Source organism: Dermacentor silvarum, chromosome 1, assembly GCF_013339745.2.
Source record: "Dermacentor silvarum isolate Dsil-2018 chromosome 1, BIME_Dsil_1.4, whole genome shotgun sequence".
NCBI classification, from domain to species: Eukaryota; Metazoa; Arthropoda; class Arachnida; order Ixodida; family Ixodidae; genus Dermacentor; species Dermacentor silvarum.
The window spans coordinates 235,014,664-235,040,629 of NC_051154.1; the positions used below are offsets into that span (position 1 = coordinate 235,014,664).

General features: G+C 46.9%; 1 protein-coding gene across 1 annotated transcript; it reads left to right on the top strand.

The window, feature by feature from the left end:
- The first annotated feature begins 923 nt into the window (after window positions 1-923).
- Window positions 924-24,842, top strand: LOC119436937 (uncharacterized). Its single transcript, XM_037703983.2, has 3 exons — window positions 924-2,086; window positions 18,349-18,551; window positions 20,790-24,842. Exons 1-3 carry the CDS (start codon window positions 1,410-1,412, stop codon window positions 21,416-21,418), a joined length of 1,509 nt encoding a protein of 502 aa, XP_037559911.1. The 5' UTR covers window positions 924-1,409; the 3' UTR covers window positions 21,419-24,842.
- Window positions 24,843-25,966: the final 1,124 nt, after the last annotated feature.

The window sequence follows — 25,966 nt, forward strand, 5'->3', positions numbered from 1 at the left end:
CAATCGACAGAAATGGTGGTGCAAGGACACAAAGGCACTGACCAGCAACTTCAATTTATTTACACACACAGACGAATATCGCGTCACATCATTTCTACCGATTTTCGTCGGTCTATGATATGATGTTGTATCCCCTCTGAGCACGTCTCCCTTTCTGTCCGTTGTTTCCTAACTCGCTCGTCTTCGTGCAGAAGAACCGCACTAAGATTTCGACGCACGTTAAAGAAGCCCAGGTGGTCAAAATTACTCCAAAGCCTTTCACTAAGGCGCTCTTCACAGACCAAATGCCGCTTTTCAGGCCACATGCCGCAAATTAACCTGCTTATGTGACCGTTAGATGCCGTGCGAAGAATAAAAGGAAACTCACGCGTTTCACTTTCGAACACTCCAACGTACAGCGTAGGAGCTGACTGTTCCAAGTATAGCGTACGTTCCCGTATACAGCGAAATTCGGTGGAACCCGCCACGGTAGCTTAGTGGCTGTGGTGTTGTGCTGCTGAGCTCGGGGTCGCGGGTTCGATCCCGGCCGCGGCGGCCACATTCCGATGGAGGCGCAATGCAAAAAACATGCGTGTACTTAGATCTAGATGCGCCTTAAATAACACGGTATGGTCAAAATTAATTCAGAGTCCCGCACCACGGCGTACCTAGGTCGTAGTGTCGGCGCGTGAAACTCTAATATTTTTGTATTTTAATCGTATAAAGCTTCCACTTAGATAACGGGCGAAAAGATTGCTGCCTTGTGCATTGCTGTCGAGTGCGAGTACACACGGCGCTCAAGGCAAAGGTTCTCGCGCCCTGTTTATCCAATACAGTGTCCGCTATCGGTCAAGATCCACTCGGGTGATTCGGCCGCTGACACAGCTCGACGGCGGCCGTCTCCAGATCTGACATGCTCAAGAACTGCTCGCGGCAACGGCGATAAGGGACAAGGCCGTCTTTTTTCGTTCTTCTTGGAAAAATAGAAGCACGCGCCACATCCGTCAGCGGCCGAACAGCCGGCCTGAACTTCACGAAAAGACGGCGAAGAAAGAGGGCCGAAACGACTTTGCAAAAGGACGGAAGAGATAAACGCCGGACGTGGCACGCAGATTCCGTTTCCACTTCCGAGGTGAGGGAAAATGAAAAGGGGCGGGGCTCGGAAAAGGATTCGATTGACGCATGCTTGGCGTCGGTGGCTACGCTGGCTTGCCGGCAGCCAGGACCGAGTGGGGAAGTGTCGAGGTTGTCAGCACGTTGTCGTCGCAGACAACATTGGCCTGAAGACCTGAAGACCCGCAAGCGGCGTCATCTGCGCTGGCCGCGGTTCAGTACCCAAGGAACGCCCGGATCCCTCGGCAGCAGCGAAAAAAGCGAGCGGTCATCGAAAAGGCGCACACCGGAACTGGGAAGGCCCCCCCAGTGTCGTCATGGAGCGAAACGACGTCGTCAGCAAGCGTCCAGCTGACGACGACGACGCGTCGTCCGTCGAGTGGCTCGAACGGTTCCGCCGAGAGAAGCGCCAGCGGCGGAGCATGCGGCACTGCTACGCCGCAATAGCCGCCACCGGCGCGAAGAAGTACTCCGCCGCCGAAGCAGCTGGGACTCCCGGAGCGTCGTGCGCTGTGATGCCGAGCAGCTTGGAAGCATGCCGCGGAGATTCGGCGGAGGAACGAGTCCAGGAAGAAGAGCCCAAGAAGCGCGGCGCCGGTGGCCACCCTGATCTGCTGCTGAGCGGCATGTTCAGCCCGCCGCCGGAGATCGTCAGCCGGCCATGCGGAGGGCACGACGAGCCGGAGCTGCTGGTCACCTGTCCGGAGTCGCGGAGCGCGCCGTTCACGCTCGTGTTGTCATCGGCATACGCGCTCTCTCTGCACGTGTGCTTCGCGGCTAGCTCGTGGTGGCTCGTGCAGAGGTACGCGGTGTCCGGAGCTCGTGTGGAAGCTATCGTCACGCTCTTCCTCGCTCAGCTGTCCAGCTTGCCCCTGTTCGTGGTGGGCGTGTGCCGGCTCGTCGGCCGCCAGTCGCAGCCTTCTTCGGGATGCGTGCTCTTGCTCGTTCTCCACGTGCTCGTCGCCGGTCTGTTCAACATGGTCCCTCTGTTGCAGTGAGTGCTTTTGCTTGGCTTTTGCACGATTACTTCTATGATTGTCGTGATGGTTGTTACCCTAGCTCTACCTGTGGTCGGTATTCACCGAGCCAGAAAAAAATATAAGGCAGTGGGTTTTTGCCAGATCCACACAAAAATTAACCTCCCCCGACGATTCCGTTTACGTGCGTAACTACGTTGAACGTTCGACGGAAGAAAGTACTAATTGCATTCCCGGCACAACGTGACGTTGATGACGCGCGATAATAGAAGCGGAACATTTGAAAGCATAAAAAGCGTTCTGTCTAACGGTTCCCGTGCAGACAGAAAGAAGACTTTCTTAACGTAAGTTTAAGCCGTGGACGAAGTGTACTAAATAAGGCTAGTGTTAACAAAGCTTCTCTTATGTATAGTGCCGTCCCGTATTGACTATCGCCACGTTATCACGCTGAACGTTGTCATGAGTATCGGGCGCCTAATGATGGCCAATGAGGAGGCGACATCTTCATAGAACTCTTCCGTGAAAGAAATTTTATGAATACGAGCCCGGGTTTCTTAGCACGTAAGTTCAGCTGTGTCCACGACACGAAGGCAGTGCTACGCCTCACCTCTCTCCTGTATAGTTAAGAGTTTTGACGTCTTCGAAGCTGCGTTCAATACACCTGACCATGAATGCTGTACAGGTTTAAGTTCAATAGTGGCGTCAATCGCGCATCGCTGCAACTGAGGCAATAAAAAGGCAGTCTTTCCCGGATATTAAAGGAAGCATGAATTTTGAATACAGCAAAAGTGAGAGGACTATAGCTTTACGTGAAAATAAGACCCTCTATTCTAATTTTGCGCATGTACAGTATAACATAGTTGCTTAAGTAGGTATGAAAAAAAAATGGCTGTCCAATCACAAGTAAGACACATAGCTTACATACCTAGCGCACCAAATCAAATACTTCGGTTCACTTCTTCAATTTCCGTTATTACTGTACAACTTCATGGTTGGGGGCAGCGCAAGGGACGAAGACAAGAAAGCGAGACGACAAACACGGCGCTGAATGTGGCTGTAATACCATACTTGCACCGCATTTCAAACAAATTAAACGTGGCGTCAAAGTTTGAAGTGAATGTAGCGTTTTCGGCTTACAAGCTTAGCGCAATTTGTCTTGTAGTACAAAGGTGCGCTTTCGAAGGGGCATTCAGTCAGAGAAGTGTGCAGCATAAAACACGGTTTAAGTTTGTGCCTTGCGAACGTAACATCGTTTGCGCGATACCATTTTTGCGACTTTTTCTACATGTGAACAACACTGGCCTTTGCCTTAATATCATACCAGTTTATAATACCAGTTTTATGGAGTGATTTGAGTATTCCCACCTATGAATCACTGCCGATTGCGGCTGCAAGCCGGTTCTTGCAGGCACCGCTGCATTGTTCAGACATCGAGATTAGATGTCGCGGGAGGTCACGGAGGCCTTCCACATAAAGAGTCACATATGTGTCAGCCAGCCGTCACTGTCGTTTCTTTGAGTGTTTTATGATTGGCATAGTCTATTCTCCCGGCAGCCGCGAGAATTCTGAAACGAATTTCTCCCGGAACTCACCACCTATTGGCTCTCGGATGTCATGTGACAAACTGCAGGAAAAAAACTGCCTGCAGGTGTGACCTAACCTAACCTTCCTAGAGCCAATAGGGGGTGAGCGCCGCGAGAATAGACACTGCCTTTATGATTTGGTTTGATGGCACACACGTGTTTAGTTTGTCCAAATCGGACAGCTGTACCGACTTATTCTGCTAGCGTTATTACTTTCTGCCTGCTTTGTGTAGTTACAAAGAAGATATGCATTGTGATTCATTGCTTTTCTTGTCACTGATTATTTAATCGGACATCCTGTGATGCGGTAAGTGCTCATCAGCGCTGTGTTTGTCTCGCGTTCTTAGTCTTCGTCCCTAGCGCTGTCCCAACCATGAAGAACCAACTTGCCCAATTCTCTGCTTTGTATTACAGACCTATAACTCTTGCGCTAGTGGTGTGTTTACAGAGAACAAAATGGGGAAAAGGAAAGGCCGCCAGCATCGGCAAGTAATGCCCCTCGTGGATGCACAAACGCGAAATGTTTACCGACATTGGCTGGTATTTTGTAGCGATGCGTTATGCTTTATTCTATTCAAGTCTTATCATCCACCGCTCACGGCCGGCTGATCCCGTTGATAACGTGAGCGGACCGTCGCTTTGACCACTAAGCGCGAAATGCGCGAAAAGGCATTAGCATCGGAAAGGCATCGCTACAAAATACCGGCCATTCTCATGATGATTTCGTATTTCGTCTTTAGTTTCCGAACTTACGAAGACAATGGAATTCGGTGCTTAAGTAAACATTTTCATTAATATAATGTAAAGCTTTTAAGTTTACTAGCACATTTTGCCTTCAAGAGGAAAGCCTCCAGTTCGCGTCAGAAGAGCCCTCAAACGTCAAGATGGCTTCACTTGCGCGTCCTGTATTTTTTCATAGATGCAACTGATAATTTAGAAGAAATGTCGTTCATTAATTACCTTCCACAAATCATGTTACTGAGCATGGCGCTCGCTCTGAGCAGTTAGGTGTTCGACTGCGTTGGTCAGGTCAGCTGAAGCTGCCGGGTTGATCCGGCCTGGACTAAAGCTTCACTCCTGTGCCATTTTTACGCGTACAGCCTCCAGAATTTTTAATAATATCGCGCGAACAGTGACCGCACGGCATGTTATAGCGCCTTATAACGGCAGGATATGTGATAGTGCGCGCAAAGCATACTCCAGTGTGAGCGTCGTCTGCTACGCTGTACACTTCAGCTAGGAGGACACACGCTCTGCAAGGGTGCGCGGTCCTGTTTACAAAAAAAAATCGGTTTCCATTTTCTTTCGTATTACTGGACCCGCGCATGCGCCATGGAAATAAGATGAAATATAGAAAGTGTATCAGCGCATACAAGGTATTTATTGTCTGTGAACGATGCGGTCTCATGGACAACAAAGGCAGTGCTGCGTGTTGAAGGGAAGAGCACAGCAGACGCAGCTCGCACTTTGTGCGCTTGCGCGTACTATTGCCGATCTCGCCATTGTAAGGCGCTGACATTCCCTGCAGTCGACGCTTGCGTGTATTAGAAATCCTGGAGGCTGTTACAAATACGGATACCTTTATTCCGTAAACGTCACGTTGGTTGCAAGGCTGTTTGAACCCATTCTACTGTTAATAGTCTCACCCAAACATCTGCGCATTACACAACGCAGTAGTCTCACCTGTAAGTGAATAGGTGCACCGAGACAAACCTCGCTGAAGCGAGTTGATATAGTCGTAGGCGCACTACACCCTCACTTAGACGAGTCTTGCATTGCTGCAATGCTTCGTAGTAAATGAGTGCGGTTGTCATGCTCATGATGAGTCGCGTAAATGTATATGCAGTTGAACAGATGCCAATTGTTTTAACAAGAAAGCTTATCCGGTTTATAGCATCGCGCCAACGCGCGATGGTACGCCATCTGTCCCAGCCCATTTAGACAAGCGAAGCGCACAATACACCACTACCGATACATCCTTTTCTTGGTCAACTGCCTGCATCATGTGCAGGCGTCATGTGTCCCTGACGTATGTCTGTTTCTTTCTTTGTGGTTGTCGTTGCGCTGCATCACGTTCCTTAGCAAGCACAGTCTATCCCAGAAAAAATGTTCTGCCTGCACCACTACAGCGCGCAGGTTGCCCGGAAGCCCTCACGCGTGTAGATCGTTAGCTGAGCATTCCCGAGACGGCGTTCACGTGCCAGCGCGCGCGGTGTTGATCGTCATTTTCGTGTGACGCTAATTCGTTCACCTTAATACTAAAGCCACGTGTTGCTTAAGCTTATCGGCCCTTTAATCATCTTTCATCCATTTAACAATTTCGCGTTGGGCAGAAGCCGGCGAAATACCGTGACTGTTGCCAACGTTTCCAATCCTTAATAATCAAGTTAAACGATACTGTGCCAGTTGAACCCGACGGCTGGGAAGTTCCTTAAACTTACAACAGCGCTGACGCAATGCAAAGTACACCGAGAGAGAAAAAGAAAATGGAAAGTGGTCTAATGGTTTGTCGCCGAATATGGTCCCATTTTTCAGACCATTAAATGACACTAAATAGATATATATGGACCAGTTATCGCTTCTAGTATTGTACAGATAATTCACTAAGGTAATTTTGAAAAGGATCGGCAACACGTGATCTCGATCGGCCCAGAGAACAGGCTGACTTTAGAAAAGGTAAATTTGACGGTGGACCGCACTCATGTTACTTCATGTATTCAGGTAGTTTGCGGACTATATAAATGACTCCCCTGTGCGGCTTTCATAAAGTACGAAAGGCATTCGATTCAGTAGAGATATGCCATGAAGGCATCGTGTAGTCAAGGAGTAGTGGAAGCATACATGACTGTCTTAATATTTAGTCGGATTCAACATACTGTATACTATACCTCTTCCCAAGCAAAGTGGACATATAGCAGTTTAGAAGGATGTCAGGCAAGGAGACAATTTCTCAGTTGTTATTCACCGTATGCTTGCAATAAGTATTCATTGTAATCGATTGGGAGAGATTAGGTACAAGGATTAACGGGGAATGTCTAACCAACTGGTGGTTTGCAGATTACATCGTTCTTAACATTGCTGGAGACCACAACAAATTATTGAAGACTTATACCGACGAAGTATGTTTGGGCATTCGCATGTGTAAGAAGGCTACGATAATGTTCCATAGTCTGGCCATTTGACAGAGAACCGGAGCGTGATTGGTGCCAGCTTCTAGAAGGTGTGACGAAACACATTCATCTAAGCCCAGCAGTCACAAAGAGTCCTGATTACGAGAAGCAGATTGCCAGACGAATAAAATGGGTTTGAGCATGTATTGCAGGCACTCCCAAGGCCAGATCGGCAGCTTACCAACGTCCTTGAGAAGAAAAAAAGCGTACCATCAGTGCAAATTGTACCAGTGCTAAGCTATAGCGTTGCAGATTGCATGAAAACAACAGCCTGAGGATCTAAGGACCCCGCAACGAGCGATCAAACAAAAAGTTGTAGGCGTAACATTAACAGGCAGGAAGACGGCGTATGGTTACTAAAGCAAACCGATGTAGCTGATATATTCTAGTTCATTAAGAAGAGTAAGCGGAGTCCGGCAGCTCATGTAATTCGTAGTGCAGATAGCCGATAGCCTTTAGAGTAAGACAGTGTTCCAATGGTTTGGGTAACGGCAACCGAAGACGACAGAGGATTAGATGATTTAATGGAATTAGGACATTCGTAGGCATAAGATGAAGTCCGCAGACGTCCGGCAAAGCAATATTCGAGATTTCTGAGAGAGGCCTTTCTCCTGCATCTCCTAAGCTGGCGATAAATGTCGTTGACACCCGTGGATATACGTCGCTCACTTGTGGGAACGGTAGAACATTGACAGCATTGGAATAACTGCGCGGAACATCCACGGAGCAGTTGATTTGCGTTTACTGAACACTGCAAATTAACATGAGGAACTTCGTAATAACTACAACAGCTAGCCTAGCGATTACAACGTCGCATGGCCGCGGCGCCGCTAGACCTAGGCAACAGCAAAATGCCTTATCGACGTCCGCGTGGCAGGCGCCTCCAGCACGGATGTCCTCGTGACGCAAGCCAGCGCATGGGCCACCGAAGTCGTTGACTCAACGCAGGGTTGCGGCGATTCGTCAGTCTCCGAGGTCACGGCCAGTGGCCGTAAGCTTCTAGTTTACGGCGAAGACTTCCACCGCAAATGGGACATTTTATTATGTAACGCCCCGATCATTTTCACCACCCTGCTTAGGAGGAGCATTGCGGCGTTCGGCTTCACAGTTCTAAGTTACAAAGGCACGACGTTTCGTCGTAAGGAAGGACAATACGCGGAACGATGTATTTCTTCCTGGCGCGGAGTGCCAGTGCAAGTGGCTGAATCTAGCACGCTCACTCCATAAATTGCGGGGAGTCTCGCAACATCTCACATTGGGGCACCATGCCGCGTTACTTCTCTGGCGAGGAGGTAGCAGAATGGAAATGGGCTAGACTTCCTTGAGTGGAAATGATCAGCACCTGCAAATGGGGTTCACGCCCCGTAAAAAATTGTTTGTACGGGACATTAGTCAGCCTTATGCGAGCACGTCACATTGCAATTAAGTTGGTGCGTGCGTGCGTGCCTGCCTGCCTGCGTGGAGTGATCGAAATAACCGCAAATTGTTATTTTTAAGGATGAGCAAATATTCCAAATTACAAATATAATTCAAATAGTCTTTACTATCGATTCGCAATTCGATTCGAGAAATCACTGCTGGAAATTGTCCAATATTCTTTTCCGTTGCAATATAAGGGATAAAAGAAAAGAACGAAAAAAAATAACCTATTGGGGTCTATTGAGGGACAGAGGCCAACGTACACGAGAGCTTTTCGACATGATTTTATTGCAAGAGTGCCGTGGCTGCTGCACAAAGGCACCCTCAATTTAGGCAAAGCAATTTATTATTTGACCAGTCTTGGTCAGCATGTTTGCATTTCTATAAGACAATGTGCGGAACACCTGTAGTATCGCACTTCTCTCTTTCAACAAACGCAACAGAGTATACGTGGATCTGGTGACGTGCTGATCCTTAATTTATGGCGAAACAGCGCGGACTACGGGACGGGTGAAACACCGAGCACAATGCGCTGTCATCCGTCCCGTCGTCTGCGCTGTTGCACCATAATGAACGTTAACCAGATAGCCCAGCTTGGAACTGTTGTGCTGTTCCTCTGTTTAATTAATGTCGTTGTCATGGCCCACCAAGCAACTAAAAGCGCAGCCGCTGTGGTGGCGTAGTGGCTTTGGCATTGCGCTGCTAAGCCTGAGTGCGCAGGATTTTCGGGCATTTCGCCCCCAGGCCGCATTTCGATGGGGGCGAAATGCAAGAACGCCCGTGTATCGTACATTGGGTGCACGTTAAAGAATCCGGGGTGGTCAAAATTATTCCGACGTCCCCCACTGCGGCGTTATTCATAATCATATCGTGGTTTTGGCATGTAAAACCCCAGAATTCAACTAAAATCAGTTTTGCATTTACAACCTCCTCGGTTGACCCGACGTTCATTTGCGGACATTACATGCACGCTGAAATAATTCAAAGCAGTCTCCTTTTTTTTTTTTTTACGCGCTCCACGATAACCTTATAGTCCACAAATTTGTTTAAAGATAAGAAAATATTCGATTTGGTATGTGGAGGTCGTCTTTCTCGAATATTCATTCGGTTTGGAAATTTCACTATACGAACCCCTCTACGTGTATCTTTTGTAACTGCATAAATATGGCCATGTTGGCGTATGGCGCCTTGAGGTAGCGCCGTCTATACTCCTCGAAGCATATCAGTCGAACAATGAATTACTGGCAGGAAGTGTTCAAAGGAAGAAGTTTACTAGTTTACAATCACACCCATAGTTAATGGACCGCTCCGTCGCCAAGAGACGGGACTCCTTACTTCTGGGCGCGAAACATGGAATCGATGTCTACAGTTAATATTGAGCATTTGAATGTCTAACCTCTAGTATAAGGTAGTCGTAATCTTCATTGGCACACTGTGAAGGTTTGACCTGTAATACGCCTAGCTTGTTACACAAGATGGCATGAATGGCGAATGAAACGGCACATACTTGCTTTGCGACTAGACTACGCTGGCGCGTACCATAAGCGTTTAAGGAAACAAAAGCACATTGGCTAAATGTAAAAGAAGTTGCAGCAACGCGCAGAGGTGATGTTACATATTCAATAGCAACAGTGCGAAAACAGGACAAAAAACGACAGCGCTGCGTCCTATGTGTTCCCATCATTTGTTGTTTCTTGCGCGGTTTACCCTTAAATATGTACCACAAAGAGCTCGGGTTTTGAGCGTTGCAGCAGTTGAATGGTACACTCACACAAATGCAATGAGTCACAACAGTGGGCATATTCTCACTTGCGGCAAACCAAATGACAAGTCCAGCTTATTGCTGACTCGTAGCTAAGAAGTGAATGCAAGGACGTCAAGATGAGCGATGAACACACAGGGCACCGTTCGTTTTATTTTGCCACTCATGTTTGTTCTTTTTTCACAGCGAAGCTGTTAAGGGCTCAGTCTTCGATGGTCGCTTCCGGATGTAGAAAAAAACTCTCATTGGCCGTATGATGTATGTTCGAGTGAAAGCGCGCGAGGGCGAGGGACGCGCGCTTTCACGGGGAGCGAACGCACGGCGGAGAGCAGACGCGACTTCCCAGTGGAAGGGGAGCGGTGAGCGAGGAGGGCATCGAGGCACTCTAGACTGTGCGTGTGCATGCCCGCTCTCCCGCTGCGGCGCATGCGCGCAGCCCTGCCTGCCTCTGCCGCCTGTGCCGCAGACTCTCTGGGCTCTCGCCCACCTCTCCACCAACAGTGTCGACAACGGCGTGTAGCCGTTCCGTCACGAAGACATCGCGCTAGCGCTCTAATCAGTTGCCCTCACGACTCACCATGGCTCGGCCACGTGCCGTTCGTTCGGAGGAACAACGCAACGAGCGACGGGGAACTGGCGACTGGACAGTCGCCAGTTCGCGAAAGGACAGCGGGAAGGCAGCGCGAGAGGAAGGGGTTGCGGCTTCTGCTCTGCGCGCAACGTGTACTTTGCGCAGCGCCGGGCGGTCGCGCGCACCGTATCTAAAAAGCGATGTGCAACATGGCTCCTACCTTTGTATGCGCTGTGCTTTCGTCGCTCAGTTTCCGTTTAACCGATAGACCGCATGAACCTTCGCCCGCTGCTGCTGGCGCGCTTGCTCACGCCAGCGTTTTGACAGCGGTGTGTGCGGTCACACAAACAACGTGCAGAACTGTTGTCGACGGCGGCGGCGTTTTGCCCGCGTTCGCACCGAACGCGCGGCGTTGGTGACGTGTTTATGAAGAACGTGCCAACCTTTGCCGTGCACCCTATGGTGGTGTACCGTAGCGATCATAAAGCCATTGTCCCTGTGGTCACTAAATAAATGAAAACCGCCGGATCATTGGCTATAAAGATTTTAATAAGTGGTAAAGTTAAGAGGAGGTGGCGCCGCAGAGTCATTCTTCGTATGACGGCCGAACTTGAGCCAAATCAAGCTTTACTAGCTTACGCTATAGCTTTACAGCTATAGAAAGTTGAGCTAGTTCGTATGGATTCACCGTGAAGGTAAGGCATGCAGGCACGTACACAAAACCAGACAACACAAACCCTGACGGCGTTTGTATTGTCTGGTTCTCTTCTGTTGTGTCCGTGTATGCAGGCCTTGCCTTCTTTCACGATTTATTAGCGTGCTTCATTTATGCAGGTTCTACAGTTTTCGCTACTTTTCTTGCATTTTAATTGCGCAAGCGAGTCTATCAAAGCATCAGAGATGGCATGCGAAAACACCCGTGTACTTAGATTTAAGGGCACGTTAAAGAACCCCAGGTGGTCCAAATTATTCCGGAGCCTCCCACTACGGCGTGCCTCATAATCAGATCATGGTTTTGGCACGTAAAACCCCACAATTTAATTTTTTATCGAAGTTGGCGATACTTTATCATTTTGTGTGTATCTAATGGTTAGGAAAATAGGCATAGCAGGAGAAATGTTTGCTTTATTAAAGGCATTGTGCTCTTGATGATATATTTATTGCAATGAGGATATTTAGGTTATTTATTGCATCAATGAGTAATTTTGCAGAATACAAGGCCAGCAGCCTGGACACCTATAAGGGTAGTAAAGGTTGTAGCGCTGTCCTGCGTGCGAGCTATTCTGCAAGGCAGCAGGAGCAGTACCCACCCAGCCAGCCAGCCAGCAGCCACGGGCAGGAAAGTTCGGGAGGGTTCGCAATGTCCAGCCACGGCAGCCGCGTCGCCTTCTGTTTAGAAACGCCTAGACGCCTGTACCACTCTCACCCACTCCAGCCGCCGAGACGGTAACCTGAACTCAAACTGAGCCGCAGAGCGTGGATAGCGTCAGGGACTCGCGCAAGCCAGAGCACCTGCAACCGCCAATCAGTACACTTCGTATAGAGCAAATAAAGAGTTCTAAAAGACATAACATGTGCCCAGTGTGCCCCTCCCCCCCGGCTACACTTTTGCGTATGAACAGGCGTAGTATAGAAGAAAAAAAAGGGCTGGGCAACAAAAGCCCCCCAAATTAACGACTCTTATAGCTGAGGAGGTGTAAAAGCGTTAAGGAAAAAGGCAAATGAAGCGACGAACCGTTCAAGGACGGCCGAGTACTCTAGGAAAACATACTCATTGGGTAACAGACTGGTGGCATGCTTACGCACTTGCCAAAGTTCGTGGCAATTAAACATGCCTCAATCGCTTCCCGCTGTAGTTTTATCAGCTGCTTTGGATAAGAAGGCCGTGTTCTCGAAGTTTGGCGTGAGCCCACGGTTCCTTATATTAAGTCGAGCTAGATTGACAGAATGCCCGTCTAGCAGTCTGTCATCGTTTTCCGTGTGCTTATATAGTATCACTTTGTTGCGTAGAAAATTGCCGCCGATGGTCCCGCTGCTTATCAGTTTGAAACGCCCGTGCCAAAACTAACGACTTCACGTAGTCTCCGTGTGACCTCCCTCTGTGTCGCTGTTATGTATTTTATAAACTCTTTATTTATCTCTATGTACGAAGCGTACTGCTTGGCGGCTGCACTGCAGCTCTGTCTGTGTTCAGGATACCGGATACGGTTATTTGAGTCTCGGCGGCCGGACGAGAGTGGTTGCCGTCTCGGCGGTTGTAAACAAAGAAAGCGATGCGGCTCGCAGTGGTGAGACATATATCAGCTGCTCTCTGGAAATCGGGTACCTAACGTCACATATGGGAGGTATCATAGTTCGCAACAAGAGGCGCCACTACGATTTTCTTCTGTCATTTTCCCGCTTACAAAAGCTGTTTTTGTTACGAATGACGAATTCGTCATTAACGGAAGCCTAATCTTTCAATTCTGCTCGACTTAATATATATTTTCCCTTAGTGTCCCTTTAAGCTCGACATGCCACAAGGTAGTGTACTCAGTCCATTTCTATTTAACTGTCTTATGGCTGAATTGCCCCATATCTTGCCTGCTACCTTGAATTATTCACTATATGCAGACGACTTGTGCATATGGGCATCTGACTCGAGTACTCAAGCCGTTCAGCAAAAGCTACAAGCGGGCCTAACAATGATGAATGATTTTTTGAAAAGTAGAGGTATGATTATTTCACTTGAGAAAACTGCTGTACTTCCTTTTACAAAGAAATGCCTGAAGAGATTCCAGCTCGTGCTAGACTCTCAGCATTTGCAACTTGTGCGACAACGTAACTTATGTTGTCATAGACAGACGGCTATAATGGGCTCCCCAAATGAAAGCATCAGAGGAGAAAGTCAACTCCCTAATCAACATTCTTGGTCGATTAGTTAGAGTGAGATGGGGTAGTTCGACCTCTTCTTTATTACGCATTCACTCGGCGATCATTAGACAAAGAATAGCATACTCTGCTCCTGTGCGCCAACCAACTTTTCATGCACTAAGATTTACGGAAACTTGTCGTCACTTTTTTCGCTTGGCAACACAACACCGTAATCATCCAATATGCCAAGACCTTCAGGATAGAACCGCTGCCCGCATACATAAAATACGGCGGTGCAAAAACTTACTACCTGCATAGGAATACTGGCCTGCATGCGCAACTCATCCCCCATGGCGACTTACAATTCCAGAGATAGTCACTTCAATTCCTGGAGTAGGTCGTAAATGTGATAAGCCCGTAGTTGCGATAAAGCAATTAACTTTATCACATCATTGCACTAAGTACGTAGATCGCATTCGCGTATATACCGATGGATCATGCTGGAAACAAAGCTCTACATCAGCGTTCCATATACCTGCATACCAAGAGAAAAGAGCTTATAAGCTTTGCCAATTTGCAACGTCCACAACGGCAGAACTTTACGCAATACTTTCTGCTTTACGTTACATATGTCAGCAGTCAGGACCTCTTCGCTGGGTAGTTCTGAGTGACTCACAAGCTTCATTACTGAGCTTAAATGAAATCACTTTAAGAAAAACGAGCAGCACATTGACATACGAAATACAGAATACATAAAAGATCTACAACACGACATAACTTTCCAGTGGACCCGCCGGGGCGGCTCAGTCAGCTAAGGCGTTGCGCTGCTGAGCACGAGGTAGCGGGATCGAATCCCGGCCCCGGCCGCCGTATTTCGATGGAGGCGAAATGCAAAAACGCCCGTGTGCTTGCGTTGTAGTGCACGTTAAAGAACCCCAGGTGGTCAAAATTAATCCGGAGCCCTCCACTACGGCGTGCACATAATCAGAACTGGTTATGGCTCATAAAACCCCAGAAAAAATAACTTTCCAGTGGATTCCAAGTCACTGTGAAATCGTAGGAAATGTAACAGCTGATCACATGGCCCGTGCAGCGCATCAAGAGACTGAATTATCACTAGTTCCTCTAGCAACGAGTGATGCGCGATGTTTATTGAACTACGCGGTAGACTGTCCAAGGAAACTTGGTTCATAAATGATGCGCAGAACTCTCAATTGTATAATATTGACCCTGGAATAGAACTCAATATTCCGTTTAAAATTAGCCGGTCTGTTGAAACAACAGTTCATAGGCTTCGGCTAGGCACTGCATATATACTAAAAGCTCCCTGTACAGGCTAAGAAAAACTGACAGTGCTACATGCTCATGTGAAGAGGCTGAAGACATAGGACATCTTCTACACTGTAAAATACATGATGCTCCCCGTAAGAAGCTTTCGGAAAAACTGCATGGCTTGGATAGACGGCCACTATCATTAGCAGAAATTTCGGGTTCATGGCCGACAGAAAAACTTCAAAAAATCGCTGCGCGCGCCTTAGTACAATTTTTGGAGGAATCAAAAATGCCACAAATATACTAAGTCTGATAAGTTATTGCTAGCATTGTTATTATTAACAGGCACTCTTGATTACATGTTTATTGTGTCTTCGTGTTCACGTAGCATTTGTCTGCGTACAAGACGGTTGTATTTAGAGCGCGGCATTCAAGAGGGGCCTAATTCGCAAGTGCCCAACATCTTCTGTGTGAACATCTTCGTTTTGTGAAAATTTATGCTTTGTGAAATCATGCGTTGCGTGTGAACACTTCGGTTTTGTGAGTATTTATGTTATGTGAACTCTTCTGTTGCGCGAACATTTATATTGCAGTTAAGACTTAGCATGTGAATGTTCGTCCATGTGTTTATTAGTCCAGTTTTGTGATTGTTAACAACTTTCCGACGACAACTATTATGTAAGAAAAGAGTAGCCGGCGCCACATATCGGCACCAACCTCTCCTTAAGTACATTTAATAATAAAAAAAAAGCCCCACATCCGCTTCCTACGCAAACAGAAGTCCGCACAGGTACTCCTGCGTGCACAATGGTTACAATAAGCGGTTGTAAACGATAGATGAGCTGATAAACAGAGCCTATGCCGGATTCAATGAAATGGCATATATAGGAGACGATGCTCGGGCACTAGAACGCTTTGCGCGCATGCGCCTACCCTCGTTGCTTTCGCTGGTGGGTTCCGCGACACGGCGCTGACGGACGTGCTGGTCGAGGCTCAGCTGAGATTATTAAAATACTGGATTATTAAAATATTACGTTCATAATTCGCCTGTTTGGTTTGTTTGAAATACACATAGTAGGAAATCCACGACCGTTCTATTTGCGTGCTTTTGCGCGCTGCTCAGCCTACACATTCAAAACAAACCAACAAGCCCACATCAGCTTTATTGATAAATATTCAGTTTACCCTATAGCTCTGGGATGACGCAATCAACACGGAGCAGCGATGTTTATCTAACATGTTTCGCTTCTCGCGCGCTGCCGAAGCGCACAGATACCGACGGTCGGCCGATGCGCCACGCACCTCTCAGCCTTTTGTTCAACACACGCGATCCGTGCTAGTAGAAACAAACCCAGTCGTGCAACCGCAGGTTTTCTGGAGGGTGCCGATAACCTTGTGCTTGCGTCGTGCAAGGCGAAGACTGTAAGCCAAATCAGCGCGAACGTGTTTCCTAATACTTTTCGTTGCCCTGTTGTCTCGATGTGACCGATATCTTCTGCAGCAAGAGCTTGAACAGCGCTGGCTGTGGCGTGCTCCTGCTGAGCACGCGGTCGCGAATTCGTTTCCCGGCCCTGATGGCCGCATTTCGATGGGGGCGAAATTCAACCATGCTATTGCGCCTAGATTTAGGTGCACGTTAGAGGACCCCAGGTGGTCGAAATTATTCCGGTGCCCTCCACTATACGGCGTCTCTCATAGCCCCAGCGTTGGTTAGGGACGTTAAGTCCCATGAAAACCAATGAACAGATAGAAGCGTTTATGTCCTTTCGTAACATAAACAATTAAATACACAAATCTCTGCCTTATTCCTAACGTGTCGTTGCCTTCAACCCTTTCATTGTCCAGCATAATTTTTCCCAAAACCTTTTTCTGCTTTCTACATGAATGTCAGAGGTGTGTTGGCGCCTGAAAGTAGCCGGGACTATATACTATTCACTCAAATGTAAGAAAATAGTGCGAGTAGTGCGAAATAGTGGAACATTAGTTGGGATGATACATGTATACTGAGTATACATATGTACCATATACAAGCCGTACTATATACGTACCATATATCATATACATATGTTTGCATATACAGCGCATGGTGTTTATGTACACAGGGCTGACAGTGATGTAGAAACAGCCAGTAGTTGGCACCCGAAGGTACAGTTGAGATTACGAACTCGGTGCAATAAACTCAGATTGTGCACTTATTTCGTCCGTACTCCGTATACTGCAATGAGTTATAGGGAATTAACGTAGCAGGCGTGGATTCTGTCCAACTGCACATGGTTTGCAGTGCACGCGTACCAGACGTTTCATTGGAAACTTGAGAAAATTCTAAAGATCAGTGCAGCACAGATAAGTTTGAAATTGTGATTGACTCATTTGTTACCAAATATTCTCTATGATCTCAATTGTTTACTTCAGCACTCGTATAGTAATTGCAGAGTTGAAACTCCGCGGGACAAGAATTATGTGAAACACCGATTGGTCAACAGTGGGCAAGCAAGGGATGCCTCTGCCTGGAGTCAACGTTTCGACTGGGGCACCTGTCTTCGTCAGCATATCTGCTGTATAACGCCAGTGTAATTCGTGGCAGACTCTGGTAATGATGATTGGTGTTAGTCTAAGAATGTCGACTAATGGCGATTAATCGAAGCGCTCACCCGCTTCGATTCTGCATTTCGAGCATGCGCCATGAACTAACATTATAATGGATTAGTGAATTTGGAGTAGTTAATAAGCTCATCGGTGATTATTACTCAATTTCTAACGTCCGCGTGAGTGAATAATGTATGTGCTGCCAAAAACATTAGTTAGCCTTTGCGGAAACACACGATATAGTGAAGTCAGCCCACACTATATCATTCGAGAATGTAATTCAAATGTAATTTAATTCCTTGAAGTGGCAACGTTATAAGCAGATGCGAAGATGTCGAAAGTAAGTGCAACATGGTTCAAGCATAGTTTGCAAGCAATCGAATTGGAAACGAGACGCAAGCGTATAATATTTACAGTGCAGTGAAATTGTCTACTCAGCCTCCCACTTATGCACTAGGAATATATCGAGGACGTCTCTCCGAGGGCTTTCTCACAAGCGTTAGGCCCAACATTTCAATAAATGCGGCAGACATGAGCATGCACACGTCATTCGCTGGCAACATCGTTTCCTCTTAACCGGAATTTCGCCTTCTGACCAAGGGCTCAAAGCCTATATACAGTCAAGCGGCTTATACTCACACCCGTGTCATACAAAGAGCATGGAATAAACCTGCGTTGCATTGTGCTTACTTGGGTTCACTAACTTGGGTTCACGTTTGTAGCCTATTTCTCTTTTCGGGTGATGGGACCTCAGACACTATTTTCTTGTTTCGACATACTTTAGTGGCGTGACCTGCAGTGGCCGGCCCTACTGTGTGTAACCTAATTCTTTGAGATTTGTTAACTTGCTCTTTCTTTCTTCTTCCCTTCTTCCCATCTTCCATTTCTATGTTTGTCTCCTTTCTGAAGAGTTAGGCAGGCGTTGTGCCCCTTCCGGTGACAGTTACCAGCCTGCTCCTCGCTTACCCTTTCCTTTCTAGTCCATATGTTATTAAAACAAATAATAATAATAATAACTTGCTTTTCTACTTTCACCTATCTTTTCCGATGATGCGGAGATCAGGCTGGTGCTGCGGTTAGTGGACTCTGTGGTGCTGTACAAGACACGCGGCAAGCAGGACCAGGCTGCTCTGCTCAAGCGCCAGGACGTCATCACATTCACCAACGTCATGTGGGTGGCGACGCTCAGCTGCTTCCCACAGGCGGTATTCCAGGCACAGCAGCTCTTCCAGGCGGCCCTGAATGAACAGACGTTCACCATTGGCTGTAAGTATCCCTGCAACGTCACTGGAGATCATTTACTGGTAGATAAAATGCGAGCAATGAGCTCACATCAATGGAAAACAGTGCAAAAGTTTACAGCGAGGCTGCTAGTGCGACTAGAAGCGCTCGAAAACGTTATATGCACGTTTTTCACGGTGTCCTGGAAGAACTAAACATATTTTCTGTAATTTATATTTACAGAGAATTACGTGTAATTTGCAGAAAATTTAGAAGTGGCTGGGTTAATTCGGGACTAAGTGAATATTGCTAAGCATTCGTGATGCCTTTTCTGTGCCTCTTAGAGGCGTTATACGAAACGCTTACAAGCTTTCTTTGCTGCCCTGGGAGAACCGAAAGCAGCAGCGAATTTTTTCTTTGTATATACTGGGGGTAATGGTTATGGGTGACGTGTGCCGAAAGTTTCAAGTCTGTATATTAATTGCATAATTTGTGGAAAGTTACTTATTCACGCGTTCTGGAACTTTACAAGCGTATTTCACAGACCGCGCTGGAAGCTAAACCAATGTCCTGAAAGAACTCAACCTGCCACAAAGCTCACATTTTCAGGAATAAGGGACACCTTATTGGTAATACGTGGGCAAAGTTTGAAGGGTATCGGTTAATTGCAGCCTTTGCACAAAACTCGTGAAGCAAGTGTTCGAAAGGGTTATACGGCCGTTATTAGCTGTTTCCCAGCGTGCCGAGAGAACTCTTCGTCACACCAAGTTTACACTTGGTGAAAATATCATTTGGCACGTTGAGTGTAATGCCTGGCGAAACTTTGTTCCTGGCTTAATTGTGAGCTTTGCAAATAATTACTGAGCACTTGTTTTCTTCCTATATGTTCATGCGTTATACAAGGCGCCCACGTTGTCCTATCATACATGGGTGCACTAAACGAGTCGCCTATAATTTATATTTCGTAGAAATAGCGGACATTTTAGGGGTGATGTGAAGGCAAAGTTCAAAGGCTAGGCGATGCAATAGCTTCACTGGAAATGGGGTTGTTGTTCTGGGAAGTTGCACAAATTTGTTGTCTGTGTACGTGAGTTCGTGAGAGAGGTTATATCTGCGATACTTGTTCAGCCATGCACGCTGTTCTACATGTCTATGAAGTTGGCGTTATTGAGCGCCTGTGTCGTGCCCTTTCCTCGTGTCTCCGGTCAATTTTCGCGCAGTGTTTCAACCAAATCATCTCGCCCAGATTTATTTTTGTGAATAAGTTTACTTATGCTCATCTTGTTTCTACGTCGTCAGCGGTTTGTCGAAAACTATACTGGAGGCAGTCGCATGTCTGGCAAGTGTAGGAAAAAAATAAAAAGTGCACTTTCGCCCAAAAAGCAATGTATATCAGTAACAGCGTACCCGCACGAAGGTAACGTGGTGACCACTGTTAACGTGAACGCGGGAGTGCGTGGCTTCGCGTCCAGTCTCTAATAAAGCTGCAGAAACCATTGGCACATGTCCTGCGCTGCTACGTCGAGTGTCGTCCGCTGCGCACATTATCGGCAATCACTCGCCATCTACCATGGCTGCTTATTTTTTTTATTCGCAACCGAATAAAGATATACAGCTACATCTAACTATTTCATGTCATTGGCGTTCATTTATCTGCAAAAGAAAATGGTGTTAAAATAATCTTCACAGTGGGCAAACGAATCATTTGCGTTTATCAATACTTGGTCATTTCGCTGTTGACCTCCATCACGGATTCCGTTCTAGCGCGGCAGGTCAAGGCTGAAGGCCTTGACTATTGGAGGAAAGCACCTATTTTTCAGTAATTATTTTCGGTAAAAATCGCAGTATGTAAAATATGTGACTTTTTAAATACTATTTTATTCATAGTTTGACATTTCTTAGCTTTGAGATGAATTTTCCTAATAGTATATTTTTATACGGACGAATAGATTTCATTAATAAAAATAAAACAGCGTTACTCAGAGCCAAAAATAAAAAGACGAAAGAGTGGAAATACTCGGTGTATTGAAGCACACTCAAGAAGAGCTTCACCCTGCATCTGGGGTGGAACGGTCGGCAGTCATCTTCTCGTCCGGTCCCACAATTCCGCGGCGCGGTGCGTCCCCCCCCCCCCCCCCCCTGGCTACGGGCCTGGTCGTACGTCGCGTTTACAAACACCCGCAGCTTGGACAGTGCGTCGCGCAATGACACTTAACGCGGTTGCGACGAGACTAAAGTTCTTTGCACGGTGCAAACAAACACGCACTTTCCACGCCTTTGCAGCGTCCCTGTGGCTGCAGGCCACCAACCTGACCAGCGCCGTGCTGCTGACCTGTTTCGCCTGCCTCAAGTTCAACAACCGGCACGTCCAGGTCACCTTCACCTGGCCCACGCACCAGTCACTGCTTCGGACGTGCGCCGAGAACGTCGCCTGGCTGCCGCTCCTGGGCGCCCGCGTGCTCGCCTTTGCCATACTCATTGCCAAGGCGCTCGAGCCAACGCACGTCTTCGCCATATTCTTCGCCCTGAGCCTGCACTTCGAGTTCCGCCGCGACCGCGCCTCCACGGGCAACCAGCCGCGCGGCTTCCTAATCGCAGTGGCTGCGAACGTGGCTCGCGCCACAGTCGGCCTGTTCTTCCGGCTGCGCAACTGGCAGGAGCCGCTGGCCGCCAAGCCTTACGTCGTGTACATAATCATGCTTTTTGTGCAAAGTTTCGGCTGCATCTTCCTTCCCTTCTTGCAGCAGTACGGCTTGTCGATGACCATGGCCGCGTTTCGCGCTTATTACGGGGCGCCCGCATTCGTCGCCTGCATCGCGGTCCACTACGCGTTGCTGGTGATAGGCACCGCCGGCATGGTCGCTTGGTACAGGCTGGAGCGCGCGGGCGCGTCAGGTTACGGAGCGCTATGAGTGCCGTATTTTTTTTTAATTATTATTCATGTGTACCGTCGTTGACCGCGTTTTTGTTGCATGCAAAGCTAATGCCACGCAAACCATAGCTTAGCATGCAAAATATACTGGTCACCCGTAATGTCTCCTAGTTTATTTGCACCGATAATGCGCATGGTGCGATTTTGACTCTTTGTAGTCGCAGTAATTCAGTCACGGCACTAGCCCTTGTAGATGAGTTTCGTGGACTCACTATAGGGTTGAGCTCGTTCGCACTTGTTTTGTTTACGATCGGCTAGTCATGCTGTAACTTAAATTGCTGTAGAAAGTTTGGTTTCCGCATAATAAATATAATGCACTTCCATTAAGAACAGTTCTTGCTAAGACCAACCTGCATTGACGTGTGGAATGGGTCAGCCCAAGACTGCTATTTTCGTTCGAAGAGCTATAGCTACAGGGCTTCAAAAATAAAATTGTACGGACGGGACTATTTCTTTCTGGATCCAAGAGTCTTTGACGCGTGATTTTTGGCAGGAACATGTGTTCATACAATTCGCAACACTTGAAAGCAACTCGTAACGCTCTCTTATCGGAACACCCAGTTTTGTGTTAACAGGTATATTATTTAGAAGCACCTCTTAACATTCAAGCACTCCCTAGAACCACCCTTCACCAAACTGTCCGCGGCTGTTGTCACCCTTTATCAAGTAGAACCTGTCGATGCTACTGGTAGGATGCTTCTCCGGGCACATGCAGCTAGTGTGTCTGAAAAACTTCGAAATGTGCCAGCAATGTAGGGAGGTCAGTCGCCCCGGTCTGGGCAGGAAAGTGCGAACACTTTCTCGCTCTCTGTAAAAATCATGTGCTGCTTCCAAGGCATTTGCCATGGCTTTCATGGATAAATCCGGCAATTTAAAGCAAAAAAAAAAAACACGTTCAACATTTAATGTCTCACTTGATGCACCCACAACCAAATAAAGCTCGCTGTTACCTCGTCCAACTGGTGGACAATGTGCGTTGTCTAGACTGTGCATGACCTAAACAGAGCAATCTCAGCTCTTGCGTGCCTCGACCCTGAAGAAAGAGCACAGCTTGAATATCGCAGGCGTAGAGCGCGTGAGAGGATATAGCCATGGATAGCTTCTCAGGATGCGAGAAGCTACACAATTGATGCTGCACGGTCATCAAGGCCCTTTCACCCTCAGTCGCTCGTAAGCGTCACCGTATACTGTCACCTCGTTATCATCACCGTTACCTCGTTTTCTGTGTGAAGGGCGTATGTTTCACTCCATTTTCACTGCCCAGGTCAGATTTCGCATTTCTAATGCCGTACTGTAATCCTCTACGACCAAATATGCAGCTTCTAAAACAAGTGTGCTGAAGTTATCTTCAGCAGAGAAATTGTTATTAAATATGTCTCCTCCAGGATAGCACCTACTCCACAGTTTGATAGTAAAACTACTATAGAGGGAAACCTGAAGCTGATTGCTACGCGTAGTTTCCTAGAAATATATATTTACAGGGCGTCCCAACTATCATGCACAAAGATTTTAAAATATCCAAATGCCACGTAGCTGAACAGAACCAAGGTAATGTTTGCCGTCGCTTGGAGATGCTTAGATTATTTTTGCATTCGACCTAATTACATTAGTCTTATTTAATTAATCAACTTCTCAAATATTATAATTACATGAAAAATGTCGATGAGAAAATTGAAGAGCCACATTAAAAACTCCCCATACAGCTTTTTTTTTTTTTCTGAGTGTGGAAGAAGCCCGCGAATACACGCAAAGTGCCTCGAGCGGCCAGTCGCGCGGCAATTTCGCGTGTATTCGCAGGCTTCTTCCACGCTCGGAAAAACATTTATATAGCACGTACTGAGCAACAGAAAGCTGAATGGGGCGGGGCGTTTTTCATGTTGCTCTATTTTCTCATCGGCGCTTTTCATCTAAATATATTTGAGAAGTTGTATAATTAAGTCTATGTCATTAGGCGGAATCCAAAAAAAAAATCTGAGTATCTCCAAGCGATGGCAAAAAAAAATTACCTTGGCTCTGTTCAGCTACGTGGCATTTGGATATTTTTAAATCTTGGTGCATTATAGTTGGGACACCCTGTATATACCTCTAGGCAACTCTAGATGATCGTTACATGGATATGTCTAAACTTCGTCCTCGTGGTTTAAGACGTCCTTGTGGATACTTTCTTTCAACACCCTTTAAAGGTAATTCGTCACTATAAATTCGTTAGGACAACTGATTCAGCCTCTAACTGCTATCATTCAAAACTGTTTGGAGAATATCAGGGAATGATTATTGTTTAGTTTCGATAGATTACCTATAGTGAACTTTAGATGCGCAGAATTTTGGGCCAGTCGGTGATGCATATTTGACTACTCGGTGAAGCGCTTGTCCAGTCTGTCTCGCCTTCCTTTGGTCCCGTCTATTGCGCTTCACCGTAGTCAAATACCTATGGTGAGTATTGCACTCGAGATATCTAGGCTTAGGGACACCGATAGGCGGTTTATCCAGTCGAGAAATATTGCTTCAGAAGAAAACTAGCTTGAACGCAAAACGCTTCACTGCTCTGAAACACTGCGAGACAACTTGGCAACACCACTAAGCTTCACAGGCATTAGAAATCTGCAGTATTTCTTCCAAATTAAGCAGTGCCAAACAGCGAAATCTACGTACTCGTGATGACGCCCGGTTCAATTAAAGAACCAGACTTCCCTCGTGTAATTTTTTGCATGAAGCGCTACGCATCCCATGGCATCCGCTATGAGGCGGCGCGGCCAATCTCAGATGCCATGCACTCACCCCGCTCTCCCCTCACCTCGAGCTCACCCTCTTTGTGGGAGGTTCTCGTTTTCTAGCTGGGAAGGTACACCACACTATGCAGAAAACGTTTCATCGACGCCGTCGCTAGTAGGCATGAATAAGAGTTCCTCTCTCTTCTCGCGACCGGCAACGCTGTGCGAAGGGTCGACGGCTCGCTGCCTTGCCGCATGCGATGCACCACTTGAAACGGGCCTCTGCGTCAATCGTCCACTGCGATGTGTTTGTAAGTTGGCCAAACAAATACCAGGTTGCCTAAGTGAGCCCGAGTGGACGAAGTTGCGCTCTTATTTGTAGACAGACCTTGTGCAACAGCTGTCTAGCTTGCAGCGCTTGCTCATGCACTGTGCAACGTGCAGTTGTCATTCTTTGATTGGGTCTACCTATTTGAAGCTGCAGATATCGATTACTATACAAGAAGTTAGCGAAGCTCTTTTTTTTTTTTTTTTTTTTGAATAAAGCATCCTCTGTCAGCGCTTTCTCACTTGCTTTCAGAGCGAGTGAAGTGTAGAACTTAATAATCTACTTGTACAAGCGAGTGTATCGGAAGGTCACGTTACACGTTTGTATTTTTTGCTGCTTCATTTCTTTTGTATATAGTTTGTGTCTTTCCAAATAAATTCGTTGTTTAAAACCATTGCGTTCGTCTTAAACGTCGCTGTTGCTCTGATCACTACAAAAATATGCATGCTCTCGCGCAGATGCGGGGACACGACAAATAATGTACTCCCAAACTCACGCCACCTGTTGGTTGTAATTATTGTGACGTTACGTCATAGCTGGTGCGCTTACGAAGATCACTGAAGCTTGGCGAATGGCTCACTCTTATCGCCATCGTCAAGCACTGCGAAGGAAATGTATGGTCATCTATCGGGTTTTAAGCTCAACAGCAAGTTGTCTCTGATCGCAAGGGCTTACTTCGAAACCGCCAGCCGCGGACCCACCGTGGTGTGTACGAGTGGCCATGGTGTCTTCAATACTGCCCTAGGTCGCGAGTTCGATTCCCGTTCATTTCCCAGCAAGAGTGCAGGATACATTTTCTCTAGACACCGTATTAGCTTCCTGCAGAAAAGACGTAGTTATCGCTGGTAACTTTAATTCACACCATGTGTCTTGGGATTTTAAAACTGATTCAGAAGGAAAACGCCTGTAGAGATGGACTCTTGATAATAATCTATCTTGTCTAAATTCAAAAGTTACTACCTTTGTTCGCAGACAGTCTCAATCGGCTATAGATCTCACTTTCTCCAGCTCATCTTTAGATATATCATCGTGGAATACTATAGACTGTGCTACGAACAGCCACCACCTCCCAATTATTTTTTCAAATTGATTTCCCTGTGATTTTTCTTAGAAGGAAAGATCACTCATTTGTAAACTATGACAAACTTCAGAAAGACTGAAGACTACGATGCTTTCACGTACGGATATGCAAGAAGATATTAGGGCTCTGAGTCTGAGCCCCTGTGCAGTTTTAAAGCGTTCCGCGAAGAATGCAACAGTTAATTTAACCTGCAACACAGATAAACCATTAAGTCCGTAGTGGAATTCAGATTGCGCGAGGGCCCACCGAAAACGAAAAGCTGCCTGGAAGCAACTTCTTTGTAATCAATGTCCAAAGAATTGGACGCATTACCAATTTGTTGCTGCATCTTTCAAGCTTACGATAGCTAAAGCCAAAGATGAGTATGATATGAATAAATTCAATTATCTGTCTAAATCAAAAAACAAA